Here is an 18,966-nt window from a genome sequence, read left to right on the forward strand (position 1 = left end):
AGGGGGGGGCTTTGGGTCGGGGGTGGTCTCTCCGATAGGTCCTCTTTGGACCACCCGAAGACCCTCCCTCCCCCCCCCCTTTCTAGTTCTGTAGCATCGCATTCGCAGTGTCTAGTCATCCATGCTCACATGAAGGAAATGTTTTAATTTTTAAAGAGATAAAGAAAAAAACAACAACATCAAGCTTTGGTAGAGATCGGAAAAGTATAAAAAAAAAAAGATAGAAATGGAGTACACAGCGACTTGGTATTAACCCTGCAGAGTCGCGGCTAACTTTGTTTATTTTGCGATGACTAGCGAATCTCTAACCAGTGTCCGCACCCATGGATGTTCATTTTGAGTTCCTTTTTTATTATTTGGTTTCTGTCCCTGATGTGAATGTGTGGGGTCCATAGTGTGAGTAGCTGAATTGTTTGGATGTCTGCTGCATATAGTGTAAGCATTGTGACTGCAAATAAACCTCATCGGTTTGTACAGGTGCTGCCTGTGTCTTTTTATTCTACGGAAGAAATCAATAAAGATGACAAAAAAAAGTTTCTTAGATTGTAAAATGTTTTTCATTTCAGTTTTCCAGGGAAACTTGGGAGAAGGAGAATGGAGTTGGGGTGGGAAATGTTACCACAAAAACAAGCCGCTATGGTTGGCACAGTGTAATGTACAATACATAGAAATAATTGGGAAAATATAAATATAACAAGAAGATTTATGGATAACGTATGAGGCGAAAAACCTTGATTTGATTCCAATAGTTTTCTAGGGCGGTCACCACCAGCAAAAATTAAAAGGAGCATTTTCAAATGAATGGGATTAGAGGGGGGGATGACCCAAAGACCTGACTTAAGTTTTTTAATATTGAAGTCCATGAATTCTTGGGGAAGCTTCAGGGATGGTCTGTGTGCAGGGTCAGTCAGAAGCTAACTCTTATTGTTGGTCTTGGCTGTAAAGACGGGGGTGTTGAGTCCTTCTCTGTTTCGGGCGATTTCAATGGCGAAGAACTGGATCCTGGTGGCTGGAAGACAAAGGTTCACTGATAAAATCGCTGCCCTTTTAGAATGGATATGACAGATTCTTTTTGGAGTCTGATTGCAGAGACGTACCGAATATCGTGTTCTCCTCCGTGTAGTCTTGCTCACAGTTCAGACGGAGAAGGGTTCCGTAGTTGAAGTCTTCGATGACGTCCTCGAATTGGTTACAAAATGGACGCCAAGTCTGCACAAAAACAAGGTTGGAATGTACAATCAGAAATGCTCCTTTTACCCGGAATTGGAATTTTGAATAATGTCTGAGTGCCTCAATCTGGACTATAACTTTTGGATTATTAAGTGCATACTCTTACGTGTACAATACACACACACGCACACACACACACCCCCTTGTCTATGTGCACACACACCCCCTCGTACGTGTACACACCAACACCCACACACACTTGTACACCCACACCCTTGTGTACACACACACCTCCTTTGCTTCGGCAGACTTTAGCAGGTCTGGGTGGAGCAGCTTGATGTCCATGTCCTTGAAGGTTTCCCTGAAAGCCGTGTAGATGGTGTCATCCACCTTGGTCAGCTTCAGGAACTTGGGGTCCACGGAGGAGATGAGCTGGAGGGAAGAAGATGAGGATTCAGTGACGGCTATGTTTTGAAGGGAACCCTTCACAATCAGCTGAAAAACGAGTTGGATACCCTCTCGTTTGTGAGACAATCCGCTTGAAGAACATTACTTATACACTTACGTTGAAGTAGACTTCTGCGTGGTTGTAGGCTTTCATCGCCCACATAACCTCCACTTGGGGCTAAATGGAACAAAAACAGATTGGAACAATTTTGAAAATATGATGTGAAAACAATCATTTTTAATGGTCATGTTGCCATGATGTCTGGTTAACGTTAGGGTTATTGCTATATTGAGTATTGGATACGTTTCCACCTCAGAGATTATCTGATTGAACTAGCAGAGAAAACGAAACATCTGGAAAGGTTGCTTATTGACACTTACGTTATTCCCAAAGGAGTCTGCCGGTAGAGACAGCACATGTGCCGCTGACGCTGCACCCTCAACCCCCTGCAACACATAAACGTTGAAACGATAAACACAACGTTTCAACATTGAAATACGATCGATTTCACGGTCGCTTTCACCATTCTCGTAATGCAGCTTCTATGGCTGCAGGTCGCTGGAAATTCCCTTGTCCCCAAAAATATGGACATCTCCAAATTGTAAATAACCAGCAACGAAGAACTCCGTCATACATTTATACACCGGTCTCAATGTTCAATATTTCCTTACACTACTGTCAAATATAAAAATTATATGCAATGTGACTGCTAATAAACTGAATCGATTGTCCCGATCAGGGATCACCCTGCACCGTGTCTGCGGTATTATTGCACGTGTTTACCTATCACCGTACGTCCAGTAAGAAGCGACGTGACGGTCGTCCATCGGTGTTACTATTCAATGTTTTTATACAACAAACATGCCATTACCACCGATAATAAGAGTTAGCAGAGGATAAATTGCACTAGGTTGGCGTGATATGTTGTGCATTTAGAGTCTTACCAGAGAAGCGATTCCACTGTCCGACGCCATTTCTCTCGATTCTGCTCAGAATCAGGACGTCATGAGAATTAAAGAGACAGTCCCGGGTCCCGCGTCTCAGCCAGTGTTGCCAGATTGGAGCAGTCCCTCCCAATCTGGCCACACTGGCTGAGACGCGCATGGTCTCAGCGCGTTTATTACATGATGAAGACGCAGGGTATGACTTTTGCTCGTTTCAATTAGAGGATGATGTAGTTGATGCCCTTTCGACTTAACACACAGGAATAGTGTGTGTGTCTGCCACATACAGGCCTGACACCAACACTATGCAATGCGATACATAGACTGCTTTGTAATTGTAGTCGTATAGAGTTGTAGTGCTACTTGTATTTTAATGACAATGCTATCTGGGATTCCTCCCCCCCTTGTAAATTAGCAATCTTCCTTCAAGTTTTTTTATTTTTAGGTTAGTTAAATGAAGTACTGAATATAAATAAATTCAGTATCTGCCAATCATAACTCTCAGTTATCCATCCTGCCTATTTGGGTTTGCTGTTATAGGGTTTGTATTGGCCACCATGGCCTTAATTGCCCATCTACCACTAACACCACCTTTTACACTTGTAGGCCTAACATGCACCCCACCCTCCTTCCCCACCCCGCCCTACCTTTCTCCCTCCCCCCTCGCCCCCCCCTCCCTCCCTCGCCCCACGCATTGCAAGGAGCGTCATCGGCGGTCTTCATGTCCCGGAGTGATGTTGGCTTTTCGGATGCTCTTTAACCGGACCCGGAGCTGAGGCAAACACGTTATTTTCCGCGTGGTCTGAGGGTAGGACTGTCCTCTTATTGTTAATGTTATTGAGAACGCATTATTACAGCGCATTACTGATATTTAGGTAGCGTCTATTTGTTATTGCTACGGAGCGCACTCTCTCCTCCTCTTCATCCGCGATGTGAAGATATCGATAGGCCATTATCTGCACTCTGAAGCTATATTCCTTCCGAGAACCAGCCTGATGGTCCTACAGTCTCCTAGCGTAATATATTGTTACATAATAATAAGGCTACATACGATTTGGACACAGACTTGTGTTATTTTGTAGGCCTGACACCTATTCGTAATGCATTTTCATTCAATTATAGCTGTGCATATATAGCAAAGTGTGTAGTTCTACTCCTACACCCCAAGGCCTGCGGATCTCGCCTACGGTGGACAGGCCCTATCCCTGGGCCAGATACAGCGCCACTTAAGAACCGCGATGTATCCTACCAGTTTATCCAATAAACATCAGGTTCAACGGTTCCCAAGCTGTTTAAAAAACACGCTCTTATTTTGGACTCCTTGCTGTGTGGGCAATCTTGAGCTATTATAGCCCAGTTAAATGTTGATGAAATGAATGAATGTACACCATGTTTTGATTTCCACCCTGTAGGCTATGTGGATTTAGAAAACCACCCCTTTGCTCGTAAAACATTTGCATACTCTATTTAAGAAAAATCTATACATTTCTGACAGATATCAATGTTGCTGAGTAGCCTATAGATATAGCAACAAGTCAATTTGTCTCCTCCATTATAAAAGCAGAGGCAGACCTATAAATCATCACTTAATGGGATTATGCACTACTGTTCCTCCGTTGACCTGGCCCGTGTTGCTGTGTTTAAAACCAATGGATTTTGCAGCGGTTTGGCAGTTAAAAGCTCTTACCGATAAGAAAACTGCTCCCTCTCTGCCACGGTCAGACAAACGGCTCCTCCCCCACAGACAGGCGGACACACTATCCCCCTAGCGCCGGATCACTGTCAGGTTCCACCCCGGACCAGCGACAGGGCAGCGGCGGACCTGTCAGTCCAGCCTGCACTAATCTATTATCTCGCTGCCTGCCGTAGTGATACGTTAAGGTGGTGTGTCGAGGTGTGTTTGCTGTTTTTGTGTTCGTGTTTCTCAGAAACAGAAACTACAGATTTGGTAACGATATCTAGTGGAAAGTATCTGGTGTGAGTGTCCTGGCTTATCTACTTTGTTGATAGTCAAAAAACGTACTTGCATTTCCTCAACCTTTCAAGGTCTACCTTGCAAGGTCTACAGCAGCTTTGTGTTGAACGCCCATGTTGATACGTCTTGAAAGCAGTATTTTCAGGCTGAAATCAATGCCATGTTACCTTTATAAACTGCTTATGAAGGGCTGGATATGAAAGCGATAGGCCTGTTTGTCTGGCCTGGATGGGGGGGGGGGGGAGTTTTCTCCAAGGGAGGAGCAGTGTAACCGTAGCAACAGCTGTGGAGCCCTGGCTGGGCGTCAACCTGACTGGGCAAGCAGATAAACAGCAGAGAGGAGGAGGAGGAGAGAGGAGAGAGGAGGAAGGCTCCAGACTGCGAGGATGGAGGGAGGGAGGGAAAGAGGGAGGGAGGGAGGGCGGGTGGGGTGTATGAACACAAGAAGTCAGGTTTTGAGTGAGAAAGAGGGGGGGACTATAAGGGGGTTGGGGGCTCACAGGAAGTTTGCATTATTCAGCAGAGGTTACATCTGTATGAGGCCCCGCCATGTTGTCTGAGCACATGGTTTCCCGCTGTTTTTAACTACACTACATTTTTAAGAACGCTTGTTTTTCAAGCACGCTTCAGGGTAATCTGATTAGTAAATCGAATCGAGTTAGACTTTGGGGATTTACATTTAGGGCCTTTAAGCAGACACTTTTATCCAAAGCGATTTATTTATTTTCGAAGTACATTCGTCAGAAGAAAGAGAAACAACTATATATTACTGTCGGTACTGCAAGGATGTTCATAGAACCAAGTGCCTAACACCTGCAACTGCTAGGTTAACCCATTCCCACAACAAAGAAGCTAGGATAAGGTACAATACGATGCTATGCACTATTTCTAAGTGCCAGGACGTACAACATACAATAAGTGCATACACTAAGTGCCAGGATGTAAAAACATACAATAAGTGCATACAAGGAGTGTTTTTAGAAGAGTAAATGAAGAGGGGGGTAAGGAGGGAGGCTATGCAGAGTCTAGGTGAACTCTGAACATGTGAGTCCTTGTTGAGTTGCTGCTGTAGGTACGATTCGAGAGTTGTAAAGAGAAAAATAGCAGAGGAGAGAGAGATTGTAAAACTAAACAACCAAAAGATTTCCCCTCCCCCTTGTTGGATTTCCTGTGATTGACAGCCAGATGGATTCCTTGAATCAATCAAAAAAATACCCCAAAAAGCCAGTAGTGGTCTAGAATTCGAAATTTCACTGCACATTTCACTTCTCACTAGGCCATTTCTAAAAAGACAATCAAATAATAATAGCTCATTAATAAACGGCACCCTTAATGCTTATAAAGATAATGTATCCATAAGTAATTTAGACAAAATAGGAAGTAGAATGTCATACATTACTACTTTACCAAGTTGGATTTCCAATGTCCTCAAAGATCCAAGTGGGTTTTACTTATAAAACAAGACCTATCACTTACAACAAAGTGTACTCAAATTGAGGGCTATTATACAGTAGAGAGCTGTGTCACTCCCGTGACAGAAATTAGACCTGAGTTCAAATTCTGGTGAGGGGTATCTGTCTCCATGGAAACCAAAGGTACAGATGAGATTTTGTAAGAAAAACGATGTCACGTGAATTGTTATGCCAAATATAACCTCTGAACAGATCGCGACGGGATTTAATTTCATTTACTTCAGATGGGTTTGAGAGTTTGGTTTTCGGTTTTAGGGTTAGGGGGCCTTATTGGTGGGGTTTGAGGGTTTGGTTTTCGCTTTTAGGGTTAGGTGTGTTTATTGGTGGGGTTTGAGGGTTTGGTTCTTGGTTCTAGGGTTAGGTTTTCAGTTCTCTGGTTAGGGATTCCTTTTAGGGTCAGGTTTCGGGGTTTGGTCTTTTTCCTCTCACTCTTTTCTCCGTCACTCTTGAGGGTGAGGTTAGTATGAACTTGACTAACAACAGAAGGATTTCCACTGAGATCATCCTCAGTGGGACCCCAGCGCTGGTCTCAAGAGCTCATTGGTAACGGCACCAATCTCAGCGGGGCGCGAACCCAGGTCCCAAGAACTGTACACCAACAGCTCACTCTACTGCGCCATTGACACACTTACCGTGATGTGGTCGAAGTTTATAATTGTTGATCACAATTCACATAACATTACATCGTTTTCAAAAAGCCACTGCACTTATGCGGGGAGTGTTTCTGCAGGGATATAAAACGAGGTCTGCAGAGCTGCTAATAACCGACAGCTCTACCAGCTCTATCCACCACTAATGGAGCAGTTAGGGCTAGGGGTCTTGCTCAGGGACACTTCGACACTCGGATGGTAGGAGCCAGGGATTGAACTAGCAACCTTCCGGTTGCCAGTCAAGTCTTCTTTTTTGTTCAGGTCATGTTTCCAGTGTTTGGTTTTGGTCCTAAGGGTTGGTTCTAGCTTAGGGTTTTCTATTTGGGTCAGGTTTTAGGGTTTTGTATTTAGTTCTAGGGTTTTATCGCAGGGTAGGGTTTCTTGTAGAGTCCGTTTTCAGGGTTTTGTTTATGGTTCTATGGTTTGGTAGCAATGGTAGTGTTTCCTATGGGTTGGGTGTTTTTTTTCACTTATAGGGGTATGATTTTGTTTTAGGGTTAGAGTGTGGTTCTTGGGTTGGGTTTTAAGGTTAGGGTTTGATTTTCAGTTTAAGGGTTTGCTTTTAGGGTTGGGGCCCCAGATCTCCTGGGCCCCATGTCCCAGAAATGCCCCCCGAGTGTGCTTTTGTATCTATCTGAAACAAGCCATTGCACCTTATTTCAAACTTTATTCTCAGTCTCTGTGTCTCCATTCCTCCTCTTTCAGAACATTTCGACCTAACCAAGAGTACAGATTTCCCCTAGTCATGCAGAAGGTAATAAACAACGATTAACACACACACATTAATGCACCGTCAGACAACGTCTGACAGTCAACCTCTGTTGAGTGGATTTCATAAACGGTTTATTATTCCCAGGTGGAGGGAGGCGGCACCCAAGTTAGCCTCATTTCTTCCCAGGGTCCTAGTGCCCCTGGATCACCTGCCACCAGCATCACGGTAAATACACTACTGTTTTATTTTGCATCTCATTTAAATAAAAGTAGCAGTAGATTGGGTGTTCAACTTCGGAAAATAATGACAAATTTATGACACCAGAAGTGGGAGTGTCCACTCGCAGAGAAATATGATGGATGGATCCACTCCACCAATCGTCTCATCAGCTGGACACCTCCACATTGTTATGTCAGAAATAGATAGACTTTGAAAGGTGTGTGTGTGTGTGTGTGTGTGTGTGTGTGTGTGTGTGTGTGTGTGTGTGTGTGTGTGTGTGTGTGTGTGTGTGTGTGTGTGTGTGTGTGTGTGTGTGTGTGTGTGTGTGTGTGTGTGTTTGGGTGCTTGGGTTCTGTGTGTCTGTGTGTGTGTGTGTGTGTGTGTGCGTGCGTGTGTGTGCAGACCCGTGTGGATGACGAGGTGGTGGGCTACCGGGACCTGGCGGCCATCCCCAGGGACAAAGCCATCCTGGAGGTGGAGAGACCCGACCTCATGACCTACCGACCCCACCTCAGCTTCTCCTCCCTGGACCCCCCGCGCAGAGAGGTACCGGCCCCAAAGGTTCTGGGTTCGAGCCCCAATGTCCAGAAAGGTCCAGAAAGATGCCCTTCTCACAACCTTCTCCTTAACGACACAAATTCACTGTATGTTTAAAATCATCCGCTGAAGTAATAAATAGTTTAAACTTCAAATTTCATTATACGTTATTTTCCAATAATGGGATGGTCCATTTATTCCAAAGATACCAACATTGATTAGTTATTGAATACTTCATCTATATCGTTATTGTTTTTTTTATCTACTAATCCAGCTGACATTTTAAAGTCCTTCTGCGTTGTCAAATTAGCATCTGGTCGATTGTTGTATTTGAACGTTGTCAATGTAGAATGCATTGATTCAGAACCTTTCAAAGGCAGATATGTGCTGTTGTAAAAAAAAAAAAAAGCCTACCCTTGGAGCTTTATTGACCAGGATAAAGCAACCTGATCTCCAACCTATACGACAGAACAGGACCTTCAGCAGTATGACCCCGAACGACCCAATAGAGCTGGTACAACGCCGCCTATTGACTGGTCAAAGAAACAGCAAGACAAATAAATAAAACATTTGTTTTATTCTGAGTGTAAAATTCAAAATTTTAAGAACGTTTCAGCATTAGAATGTATTTTATAACATTTATGGACGTAATTAATTTTCATTGTCATAATCGTCTTCTATTGTTGCCATGGGGATTTGTATGATTGGTCGCTGCTTCCTCTGAAACCATGCAGTTATGGCTAGGGTAGCCCAAACTCTCTATTCATATTTTTATGTATTGTAGTGCCTTTTATTTCCAATCCGTTTTCACAGCGCATTTGATGATGCTTTTTGAGTCACTTCCTGTTGGGCTAGGACCCATAAATTGATGATCTTACATTTAATTTGGGCCTTCTGTCATGTAAAAGAGACCAAAGGCCTCTAGCTCACTCCCAAGTGTCCTTCTCCCCTAGGTAACCTGCTAATTATATCACTTTGAGTAAGGACAGAGCCCCCACATTGATAATTCATCCCTTAATGCCCTGATTCATAGAAAAGAGACTAGACGTCTCTATCATACTATCAAATGACCCCATTAATGGTGTGTTTGCACCACTTTGCTCTAGGTCTACTACCCCCATGTTGATCATTTTAGAAAACCCATTTTGTCTGCCTTACTTAATTTATTTATTTATAAAATGAGCCGGTGGAAAACTACCGGGTTGTCCCACAAAAACACATCGGCCCTCCTAAAGAAGAAGAGGAAATATATATATTATATATATATTTTTTTTTTTGTATAGCCCTTAATCACAGGTACAGTCTCAAATGGCTTATATCATCCCTCAATTTAATGAATTCAGTTACATTAAGTCTACACAATGCAAAGACATTGAATCAAACAACATGCAAGCTGCAAGGTTTAAGGGGTAACGGTGTATTATTGTTTGGCAAAGATAGAAAGCTTTGCATTAACAAAAATAAACTGAACATCAAATACTGTACATCACCTCAACACTGTAATGCCATTGTAATAACATGTTGACGTGTTCCTTTTGTGTCATGTGACCTCCAGAGATCCCTGTCCCCAACGTCTTCTACCCCGGCATCTCCTGAGGTACGAATCAACCTCCTGATACTGCTTCTTTAACATGTTGGAACCTCACCTACACTCAAGTACTGCTCCTTTAACCTTGTCATTTGGTTTTACTCTGACCCAATGTGTAGCTTTTACCGATTGAGTTCCCTCCCTTCCGTTTGCATTCAGATTTGTGGTCAAGCCATTGGTCCATTAAGCTGCCGTTCCGCCCTTATAACCGTGTCTATAGACCAATCGGCTCAATCACAGTTCAAGCTCCACCAGATTGGTCCTCCAGGCTCCCTTTTAAAACAGAAGTTCCACAAGACAGACTGGTTATTTATCATGGCTTCTTCACACCCGGTTCAAACCTGGTTTGCCCTTTAGCTAAATACTATATGATTCAAATACATTGGAGGGCTACTTCAGTTTCACTATTTTTAACTTACTTACGAAGAGACAAAACTCATAAAATGACCATATATCATCTGCACTGATTGTGTTGGATCTAGTGTAGTCCCAGATATGTAATCATTATCTAATATCTGTTTAAATGTTTCATTGTTTAAAGAGAATGAAGGTGAGTTGTGAAGAGGTTCAACTGAAGAGTACAGCAGAGAGTGAGAGTGGCTCCCCTGGTGGATCATCTCTGCAACTACACCAGGGCCGCAAGATCAGCATGCAGCACTTTCACACACCAGGTACACACGCGCATGCAAACACACACACACACACACACACACACACACATACACACATACACACATCAGGTATGCAGACACATACTCAGACACATACACCATACAGGTGTACGAACATACTGACACACACACATACACACACACACACAACCATGCTCGACACGCACGTAAGCAAACACAGGCACACAACCATGCAAGCATACACAAACACACACACACACACACACACACACACACACACACACACACACACACACACACACACACACACACACACACACACACACACACACACACACACACACAAATAAACACCCACAAGAACAATTCAGCATTGCTTAAGTACAGACACACAAATGCATTACATTATTGAATGATTAATGAAATACCACCCATGTGCGTTACATTAATATATGGCTTCACCTCTCTGCTCTGTTCTTAAGATAATGGCTCCAACATCTATGGGAAACCACCCATCTATAAACAAGGTATGCATTACTGCTCTCTCTTTCTCTCCCTCTCTCATTCTTCTAGCCACAACCAAGTGCCTCTCATCCTCTCTCTCTCTAGCTATAACCCAATGTCTCTCGCCCCTTCTATGACTCAGTGTTTCTCTCCCTTTCTCTAAATATATCCCAGTTTATTCCCCCCCCCCTTTCTTTATCTGTAACCCAGTTTCTCTCTCGCCCCATCTCTCTCTAGCTGTACCCCAGTGTCTCTCGCCCCCTCTCTCTCTGGCTGTAACCCAGTGTCTCTCGCCCCCTCTCTCTCTAGCTGTAACCCAGTGTCTCTCGCCCCCTCTCTCTCTATCTGTACCCCAGTGTCTCTCGCCCCCTCTCTCTCTGGCTGTAACCCAGTGTCTCTCGCCCCCTCTCTCTCTAGCTGTAACCCGGTGTCTCACGGCCCCTCTCTCTCTAACTGTTACCCAGTGTCTCTCGCCCCCTTTCTCTCTAGCTGTAACCCAGTGTCTCTCGCCCCTTCTCTCTCTGGCTGTAACCCAGTGTCTCTCGCCCCCTCTCTCTCTAGCTGTAACCCAGTGTCTCTCGCCCCCTCTCTCTCTAGCTGTAACCCGGTGTCTCTCGCCCCACCTCTCTCTCTAGCTGTAACCCAGTGTCTCTCGCCCCCTCTCTCTCTAGCTGTAACCCAGTGTCTCTCGCCCCCTTTCTCTCTAGCTCTAACCCAGTGTCTCTCGCCCCCTCTCTCTCTAGCTGTAACCCAGTCTCTCTCGCCCCCTCTCTCTCTAGCTGTAACCCAGTCTCTCTCGCCCCCTCTCTCTCTAGCTGTAACCCAGTGTCTCTCGCCCCCTCTCTCTCAAGCTGTAACCCAGTGTCTCTCGCCCCACCTCTCTCTCTAGCTGTAACCCAGTGTCTCTCGCCCCCTCTCTCTCTAGCTGTAACCCAGTGTCTCTCGCCCCCTCTCTCTCTAGCTGTAACCCAGTGTCTCTCGCCCCCTCTCTCTCTAGCTGTAACCCAGTGTCTCTCGCCCCCTCTCTCTCTATCTGTAACCCAGTGTCTCTCGCCCCCTCTCTCTCTAGCTGTAACCCAGTGTCTCTCGCCCCTTCTCTCTCTGGCTGTAACCCAGTGTCTCTCGCCCCCTCTCTCTCTAGCTGTAACCCGGTGTCTCTCGCCCCCTCTCTCTCTAGCTGTAACCCGGTGTCTCTCGCCCCACCTCTCTCTCTAGCTGTAACCCAGTGTCTCTCGCCCCCTCTCTCTCTAGCTGTAACCCAGTGTCTCTCGCCCCCTCTCTCTCTAGCTGTAACCCAGTGTCTCTCGCCCCCTCTCTCTCTAGCTGTAACCCAGTGTCTCTCGCCCCCTCTCTCTCTAGATGTAACCCAGTGTCTCTCGCCCCCTCTCTCTCTAGCTGTAACCCAGTGTCTCTCGTCCCCTCTCTCTCTATCTGTACCCCAGTGTCTCTCGCCCCCTCTCTCTCTATCTGTACCCCAGTGTCTCTCGCCCCCTCTCTCTCTAGCTGTAACCCAGTGTCTCTCGCCCCCTCTCTCTCTATCTGTAACCCAGTGTCTCTCGCCCCCTCTCTCTCTAGCTGTAACCCAGTGTCTCTCGTCCCCTCTCTCTCTAGCTGTAACCCAGTCTCTCTCGCCCCCTCTCTCTCTAGCTGTAACCCAGTGTCTCTCGCCCCCTCTCTCTCAAGCTGTAACCCAGTGTCTCTCGCCCCACCTCTCTCTCTAGCTGTAACCCAGTGTCTCTCGCCCCCTCTCTCTCTAGCTGTAACCCAGTGTCTCTCGCCCCCTCTCTCTCTATCTGTAACCCAGTGTCTCTCGCCCCCTCTCTCTCTAGCTGTAACCCAGTGTCTCTCGCCCCCTCTCTCTCTCCAGAAGGGGCCAAGCATGGTGAGGGGAGCATCATCCAGTCCTCCCAGTTCCCGGCGGCCCAGCGACCGGACCCCAGCCTGCCCTCCAAGATAGAGACCGAGTACTGGCCCTGCCCCCCCTCCCTGGCCTCCATGGGTAACACACACAAGCAGACACACACACACACAGGCATGCAGACACACATCCAGACAGACAAACACACAGACGCACACAGACGCACACACACACAGACAGACTTTTAGGAGGCACAACTCTGGGCTAGTTTGTTATATTCGTGTTTTGCTTTATAATCTACCGAATTGTAGCATCAGTGTTGACAGGCTTTGAATTTTTATGTATTTATATATATTATTTATTTATTATTATTATTATAAATCTAGGGTTAGGTTATTTAAGTTATTTTATTATCGAATATTGATGTAAATGTATGTATATCAGTGCAATTTATGTTTTTGCACGTAGTCTCTTACGTATGTAGTGTATCTCAGCTTGGAACCCCCGAAAGAATAGCTGATAGGGATCTTTTGAATAAACAAAGAAACAAATGAACAGACAGACACACACACACAAAGCCCTACACACACAAACTCAGACAAACAAAAGCAATAGAAAATAGCTCAAAACCCTCCACAGAGAGGGCATATGTCTCGCGGCAGCAGGAGATCACACGTTGTTTGTCTTGTCTCTGCCTCTTCTAGAGATCGAGTGGAGCAAGAAGAAGCTGGAGGAGGAGGACGATGACGAGTTCGAGGACCTCACTGAGGAGGCCAAGAAACTGCAGGAGCAGGAGCTGGAGAAGGTGTGTGTACACACACGCCTCCACATGCATGTGGGGAGAGGGTGTGAAGTAGTTTCACAAATCAGACTTTAGGTTCATATCTAAGGTGTGATGGCAGACATGCTCAGATCTGGGTGAACAGGGCGTTTCATTTTCTTTCGACCAATCGTGTCGCTGGAGGCGGGGAGCTGTAAGCGTTTGATTGGCGAACATGAACACGGCCAGCAGTGGTAAAATGCTAAATCTACTAACTTGAGCTTTTTTGGGTAGAATATATCCGTTACCCAAGGCTAAACTCTGCCCCTTGCAGTTCTGCTAGAGTAGGAGTGCTTGATCAGAAGTTCTGCTATAAAACAGTAGGACTACTGGATCAGAAGTTCTGCTATAAAACAGTAGGACTACTGGATCAGAAGTTCTGCTATAACACAGTAGGACTACTGGATCAGAAGGTCTGCTATGACACAGTAGGACTACTGGATCAGAAGGTCTGCTATAAAACAGTAGGACTACTGGATTAGAGGTTCTGCTATAACACAGTAGGACTACTGGATCAGAAGGTCTGCTATAAAACAGTAGGACTACTGGATCAGAAGTTCTGCTATAAAACAGTAGGACTACTGGATCAGAAGTTCTGCTATAACACAGTAGGACTACTGGATCAGAAGGTCTGCTATGACACAGTAGGACTACTGGATCAGAAGGTCTGCTATAAAACAGTAGGACTACTGGATTAGAGGTTCTGCTATAACACAGTAGGACTACTGGATCAGAAGTTCTGCTATAAAACAGTAGGACTACTGGATCAGAAGGTCTGCTATAAAACAGTAGGACTACTGGATCAGAAGTTCTGCTATAAAACAGTAGGACTACTGGATCAGAAGTTCTGCTATAAAACAGTAGGACTACTGGATCAGAAGGTCTGACATGACACAGTAGGACTGCGGAAGCTGTGAAGTGAATGACCTGTGAAACTGTGTCCCTCTCTCAGATCAAGTCTAACCTTGGCCGTCTGATCCTGAAGGAGGAGAAGGAGAAGGTCTCCTTCAGGAGAAAGACACAGTCTCTGCCAGACAGAACACACATGCACACCAGTGAGAACCCTTGGTTATACATCATAACACACACACACACACACACACACACACACACACACACACACACACACACACACACACACACACACACACACACACACACACACACACACACACACACACACACACACACACACACACACACACACGCACACACACACTGTAGTGATTTCCTTTGTTGCTCTGATATTGATCACTCTCAGCCTCAATGGTTTAGGATTAGTCTTCTAAATGTGTTTTCATTAGGTTGTTTATGCTTAGTTAATTCAGGACTACTTTATTTGAAGGCACCCTTTATAACTTGAGTTGAAAATGCACCTTACATTGAAAACATACGGGAAAATAGTAGAAAATAGTACATATAAGGAAAAATACTATGACATTTGGAGTCAAAGATGCAAGAAAGCTTGTTTTAGTTTCTCCACCCTCCTCCTACACTTTCGAAATAAAAAGATTCAGTGAAAAGGTCCAATCATTGGAAACATTTGAAGACAGGAAAGCATCATAGGTTATAGGCTGTTCCCCCACCTCGATCCTCCACCCTTGCACTCTTCTAACAGCTTCTCAATCCTTCAGGTCTAACCTCTGGGGTCACACACTCTCCCTGTCGCTCAGGCCTGACCAGGGTAAGAACATCTAAACTTCTGATCGCTAGGAATAAAGTGCCTGAAATTAATTCTGTATGTCTTCTTCTTTTTTATATATTAATATACGTATATAGGCCTATATATTTTTGGTGTTTAATTTTCCTATACATATATCCTTTATGTTATTATTTGTTCAATTGTACATTGTTATTTGCCTAAATAGCTTCTATATTTTGAAGCAAATAAAAAAATAGGAAAACTTTAATTTATTTCAGATGCAGTCTGCTGAATTTCCTATAGAGAGCGACAAAGGACCACTAGGTATGTGTTTTTTGTGACAGACGCCGCATTAGAGAAACATATGTCTAAAACAGTGAAATGTCACTTTCAAAATACAAAATGGTGGACAGTCGAGAGCTGTGTGAAGTAGAATGGCAATGCACCAGGCCCCACTGATGAATCTATCTATCTCTACCACTCTTATTTCACAGCAGCTCAGGTAAGTTCCATGGTTTCACTGTTTGTGTGGCATGCGCATGGCAAATAACCTGCTTTTGCTGCACTCACTTGTTTTGACATGAAGACTGAATAAAAAAGGATTTATGTTTATGTTTGCTTTCTTGATTTTCTTGCAATTCATTTTTTCCCATGCGGGGTGAAATAAGTGCAAAATAGGCTAGTCATAATCACTTTTGCTGCACAATCTACATCTTTTTGGTTTGCATCTTGTGCAATGCATGCACAAGCACATGCTCCGGTGTATCGATATAGATACACTGTGTTGCTCTGGCGTCCTGCTTCCTGTTGGGTTCACCATCTCTATTCGGCTGTTCTGTTTATATGACCCTGTGTGTGTGTGTGTGTGTGTGTGTGTGTGTGTGTGTGTGTGTGTGTGTGTGTGTGTGTGTGTGTGTGTGTGTGTGTGTGTGCGTGCGTGCGTGTATGCGTTTGTGTGTGCCTGTGTCTGTTTCTGTGTGTGTGTGAGTGCTTGTCTTTGTGCCTGTGTGCGTGTGTGCGTGTGCGTGTGTGTGTGTGTGTGTGTGTGTGTGTATGTGTGGTGTGTGTGTGTAGGATGGGGAGTCTAGGAGGGAGAGGCTGGACAGAGGGAACTCACTCCCTAGTATTCTGGAGCAAAAGGTGACAGCCTCTTCCGGTCCCACCCGCTCTACTATCTGTTCATCTGAGGGCGTTACCGAGTTAGGAGGTTCTGCTCAAAGACGATGAGGCCATTGGGGATCGAACCCAGTTGCTTGGCTTTCAGCCGCTCTATACTTCCTCAGTATTTTGCAATAGATTTGATTAAAATGCTTTTAGTAATTCTGTAATTTGGATCTCCAAACGTAATCCATAAATGTAATCCGTTACTCTTATCTGTAATCCTTTTAGAAAATAATAGTTATATTGGTTTGTAATCGTAGTATATACTTATTATAAAACGCCTTGATGGTCTGAACAATTGATTTTAAAACTGTTTACCTGTCCTTCGTTAGTATTCATGCGCGTTTTTGTGTCTCTGTCCAGATCCACCCGTATGAAACGCTCATCGTGACACACAGGGGGCGCACTAAGCTGCCGCCGGGAGTCGACCGGACCCGACTAGAGGTATGAGTCTCACCGCGGAGGAGGATCAGGGTGTAGTCTGGTTAAAGAGACAGAGGGTGGGGTCAGAGAGAGAGAGAGAGAGAGAGAGAGAGAGAGAGAGAGAGAGAGAGAGAGAGAGAGGAGAGAGAGAGAGAGAGAGAGAGAGAGAGAGAGAGAGAGAGAGAGAGAGAGAGAGAGAGAGAGAGAGAGAGAGAGAGAGAGAGAGAGAGAGAGAGAGAGAGAGAGAGAATAGAGAGAGAGAATAGAGAGAGAGAATAGAGAGAGATATCAAAGTTTGCCACCCATGAGCGGGATTGTGGTGTGTGTGTGTGTGTGTGTGTGTGTGTGTGTGTGTGTGTGTGTGTGTGTGTGTGTGTGTGTGTGTGTGTGTGTGTGTGTGTGTGTGTGTGTGTGTATGTATGAGGTAGAGATACAGAGATCATGAAAGAGTTAGTTAGTTAGAGAGAGAGAGAGAGAGAGAGAGAGAGAGAGAGAGAGAGAGAGAGAGAGAGAGAGAGAGAGACATAAGATACCAATGCCCCTTTTCTCTCTTCAGAGGCATCTGTCTCCAGAGGATTTTCAGCAGCTGTTCGGAATGCCCATCGCCGAGTTCGACCGCCTGTCGCTATGGAAACGAAATGAACTCAAGAAGAAAGTCTCACTTTTCTAACAGGAAGTGACATCATTCCTTGAAATAGAGAACCTCTGCTCTGCGTGAAACCAAGGACCACTAAAGGGTAACCAATCACATCCATCAATCAAACGTCAGGGGCTATCTAATTGGCTGAAATTGGACCAGGCAATATCACTCGCAACTTGTGGCAATCACGTGGCAACCTATTAGTGTGAGATGATGTTTGCTTGCTGGGGATTGGTTAACCTTCTAACCAAACTACTAAACCTTGGAACAACTATAGTATAGTATCTGCCATATTAGTCTATACTACTAACCCAACCAAAACCTCCCGTCTGTGGTCCCATCCTATAGGCCCGTTTCTGACGGCTGTGCAGAGTGGACTATACATAGTATAATGATTGGAATAGGATTATTATATCAGATGTATATATATAGCGAGAACTCCGGCTCTTACTAACCTATGACTCGGACACTAACGACCATCAACTGGTGCACTGGCAGTTGAGCGGTCAGCATTCCAAGGGGAGACGTTCCCTCCGACATCACCAGTGCAGCACTAACAATCACCATAGCTAGCCGTTAGCATCTCATCTCCTAGAGTACTCTGTGTTTTGTCCGTATTCACAGCGCGCCATCACCCTCACACATACGTTTTGATTCATTAATGAACATTTGGATGTTATTACATACTGTCCTTGGGCAAATATTGCGTCATCTCGGAGGTGACCAGGATTGTAAAGGTTTGATAATAGGGGGAAATGTCATCGATATCCAGTAGGACTAGTTTCTCAAGTTTGAGTGTGTTCAGTATATAATGCCATGAGGTGAATGAGGCTCTAAGTGGGAATTTATTTATTAAATGATTGTGTTTGACTATTATCTGCCTTAGGGGGGGGCTGTTTGTTACAATGTTATTACGTTGCTTTTTATATTGTAAGGAAAAACTTTCTGTACAGATATTTTTTTTCATTTCCCCATGAGCCACAGTGAATGGGATGGACCATTTCTGGAAAGTTTTTTTTTTTTTTTTCTCATTTATAAAAATACCATACTTCAAACAAAAACGTACTAATGATCAATTAGGTGTTCAATCGTGTGATGAGGTAGCTTATCCAATAACTGAAACGCACTATTCCTTCGTCGTTTTGTGGTGTGCGCTCATTCATTATCCAACAACGATAGCTGCATCCTGCTTGCTTTTCCGCCAAACCTCCACTCTCCTTTCTGTTGGTTGTACAATAAAGCAAATAAATTAAATACGACAAAAAAAATTAAAGCTTAGGATTTGGTATGGTTTCTTTTCTTCCTCTAAACAAAACAATGGGGTATCCAATGAAATTCATGAGTATGAAGAGCCTCTCAAGCAGATAACAAAACAGTGTGCCTCGTGAAAATGTGAGGTACACTTCATTCAAAGCGCGCTGCATAAATTACCTCTCATTTGTCTACACGGGTCCCTGCATAGTGTTGCCAAGCACCGCGTGCTCTGCACATAAACCATGCCCTCTTGGAGAGTTCTCCCCGTCAGTGGACAGCGTATCCCTCAGAGGTCTATCCCTCCGTTGATATCATCT

The 18,966-nt window shown here is 44.6% G+C and overlaps 2 protein-coding genes across 2 annotated transcripts; one reads left to right on the top strand and one right to left on the bottom strand.

Annotated features, from left to right (window-relative positions):
- Positions 1–175: 175 nt before the first annotated feature.
- pbdc1 (polysaccharide biosynthesis domain containing 1) lies at positions 176–2,657 on the bottom strand. Its single transcript, XM_056588333.1, has 6 exons — positions 2,563–2,657; positions 1,999–2,064; positions 1,736–1,795; positions 1,462–1,602; positions 1,098–1,209; positions 176–1,009 (listed from the first exon to the last, which is right to left on the bottom strand). The coding sequence occupies exons 1-6, from the start codon at positions 2,590–2,592 to the stop codon at positions 915–917; spliced, it is 504 nt and encodes a 167-aa protein (XP_056444308.1). The 5' UTR covers positions 2,593–2,657; the 3' UTR covers positions 176–914.
- A 630-nt stretch (positions 2,658–3,287) lies between these two features.
- On the top strand, positions 3,288–18,705 carry dmtn (dematin actin binding protein). Its single transcript, XM_056588809.1, has 16 exons — positions 3,288–3,370; positions 7,365–7,413; positions 7,516–7,596; positions 7,993–8,136; positions 9,683–9,724; positions 10,257–10,386; positions 10,830–10,874; positions 12,719–12,850; positions 13,414–13,514; positions 14,482–14,584; positions 15,164–15,213; positions 15,450–15,495; positions 15,666–15,673; positions 16,246–16,311; positions 16,696–16,776; positions 17,312–18,705. The coding sequence occupies exons 2-16, from the start codon at positions 7,405–7,407 to the stop codon at positions 17,423–17,425; spliced, it is 1,152 nt and encodes a 383-aa protein (XP_056444784.1). The 5' UTR covers positions 3,288–3,370; positions 7,365–7,404; the 3' UTR covers positions 17,426–18,705.
- Positions 18,706–18,966: the final 261 nt, after the last annotated feature.

This window comes from Gadus chalcogrammus, chromosome 4 (genome assembly GCF_026213295.1).
Source record: "Gadus chalcogrammus isolate NIFS_2021 chromosome 4, NIFS_Gcha_1.0, whole genome shotgun sequence".
Classification (NCBI taxonomy): domain Eukaryota; kingdom Metazoa; phylum Chordata; class Actinopteri; order Gadiformes; family Gadidae; genus Gadus; species Gadus chalcogrammus.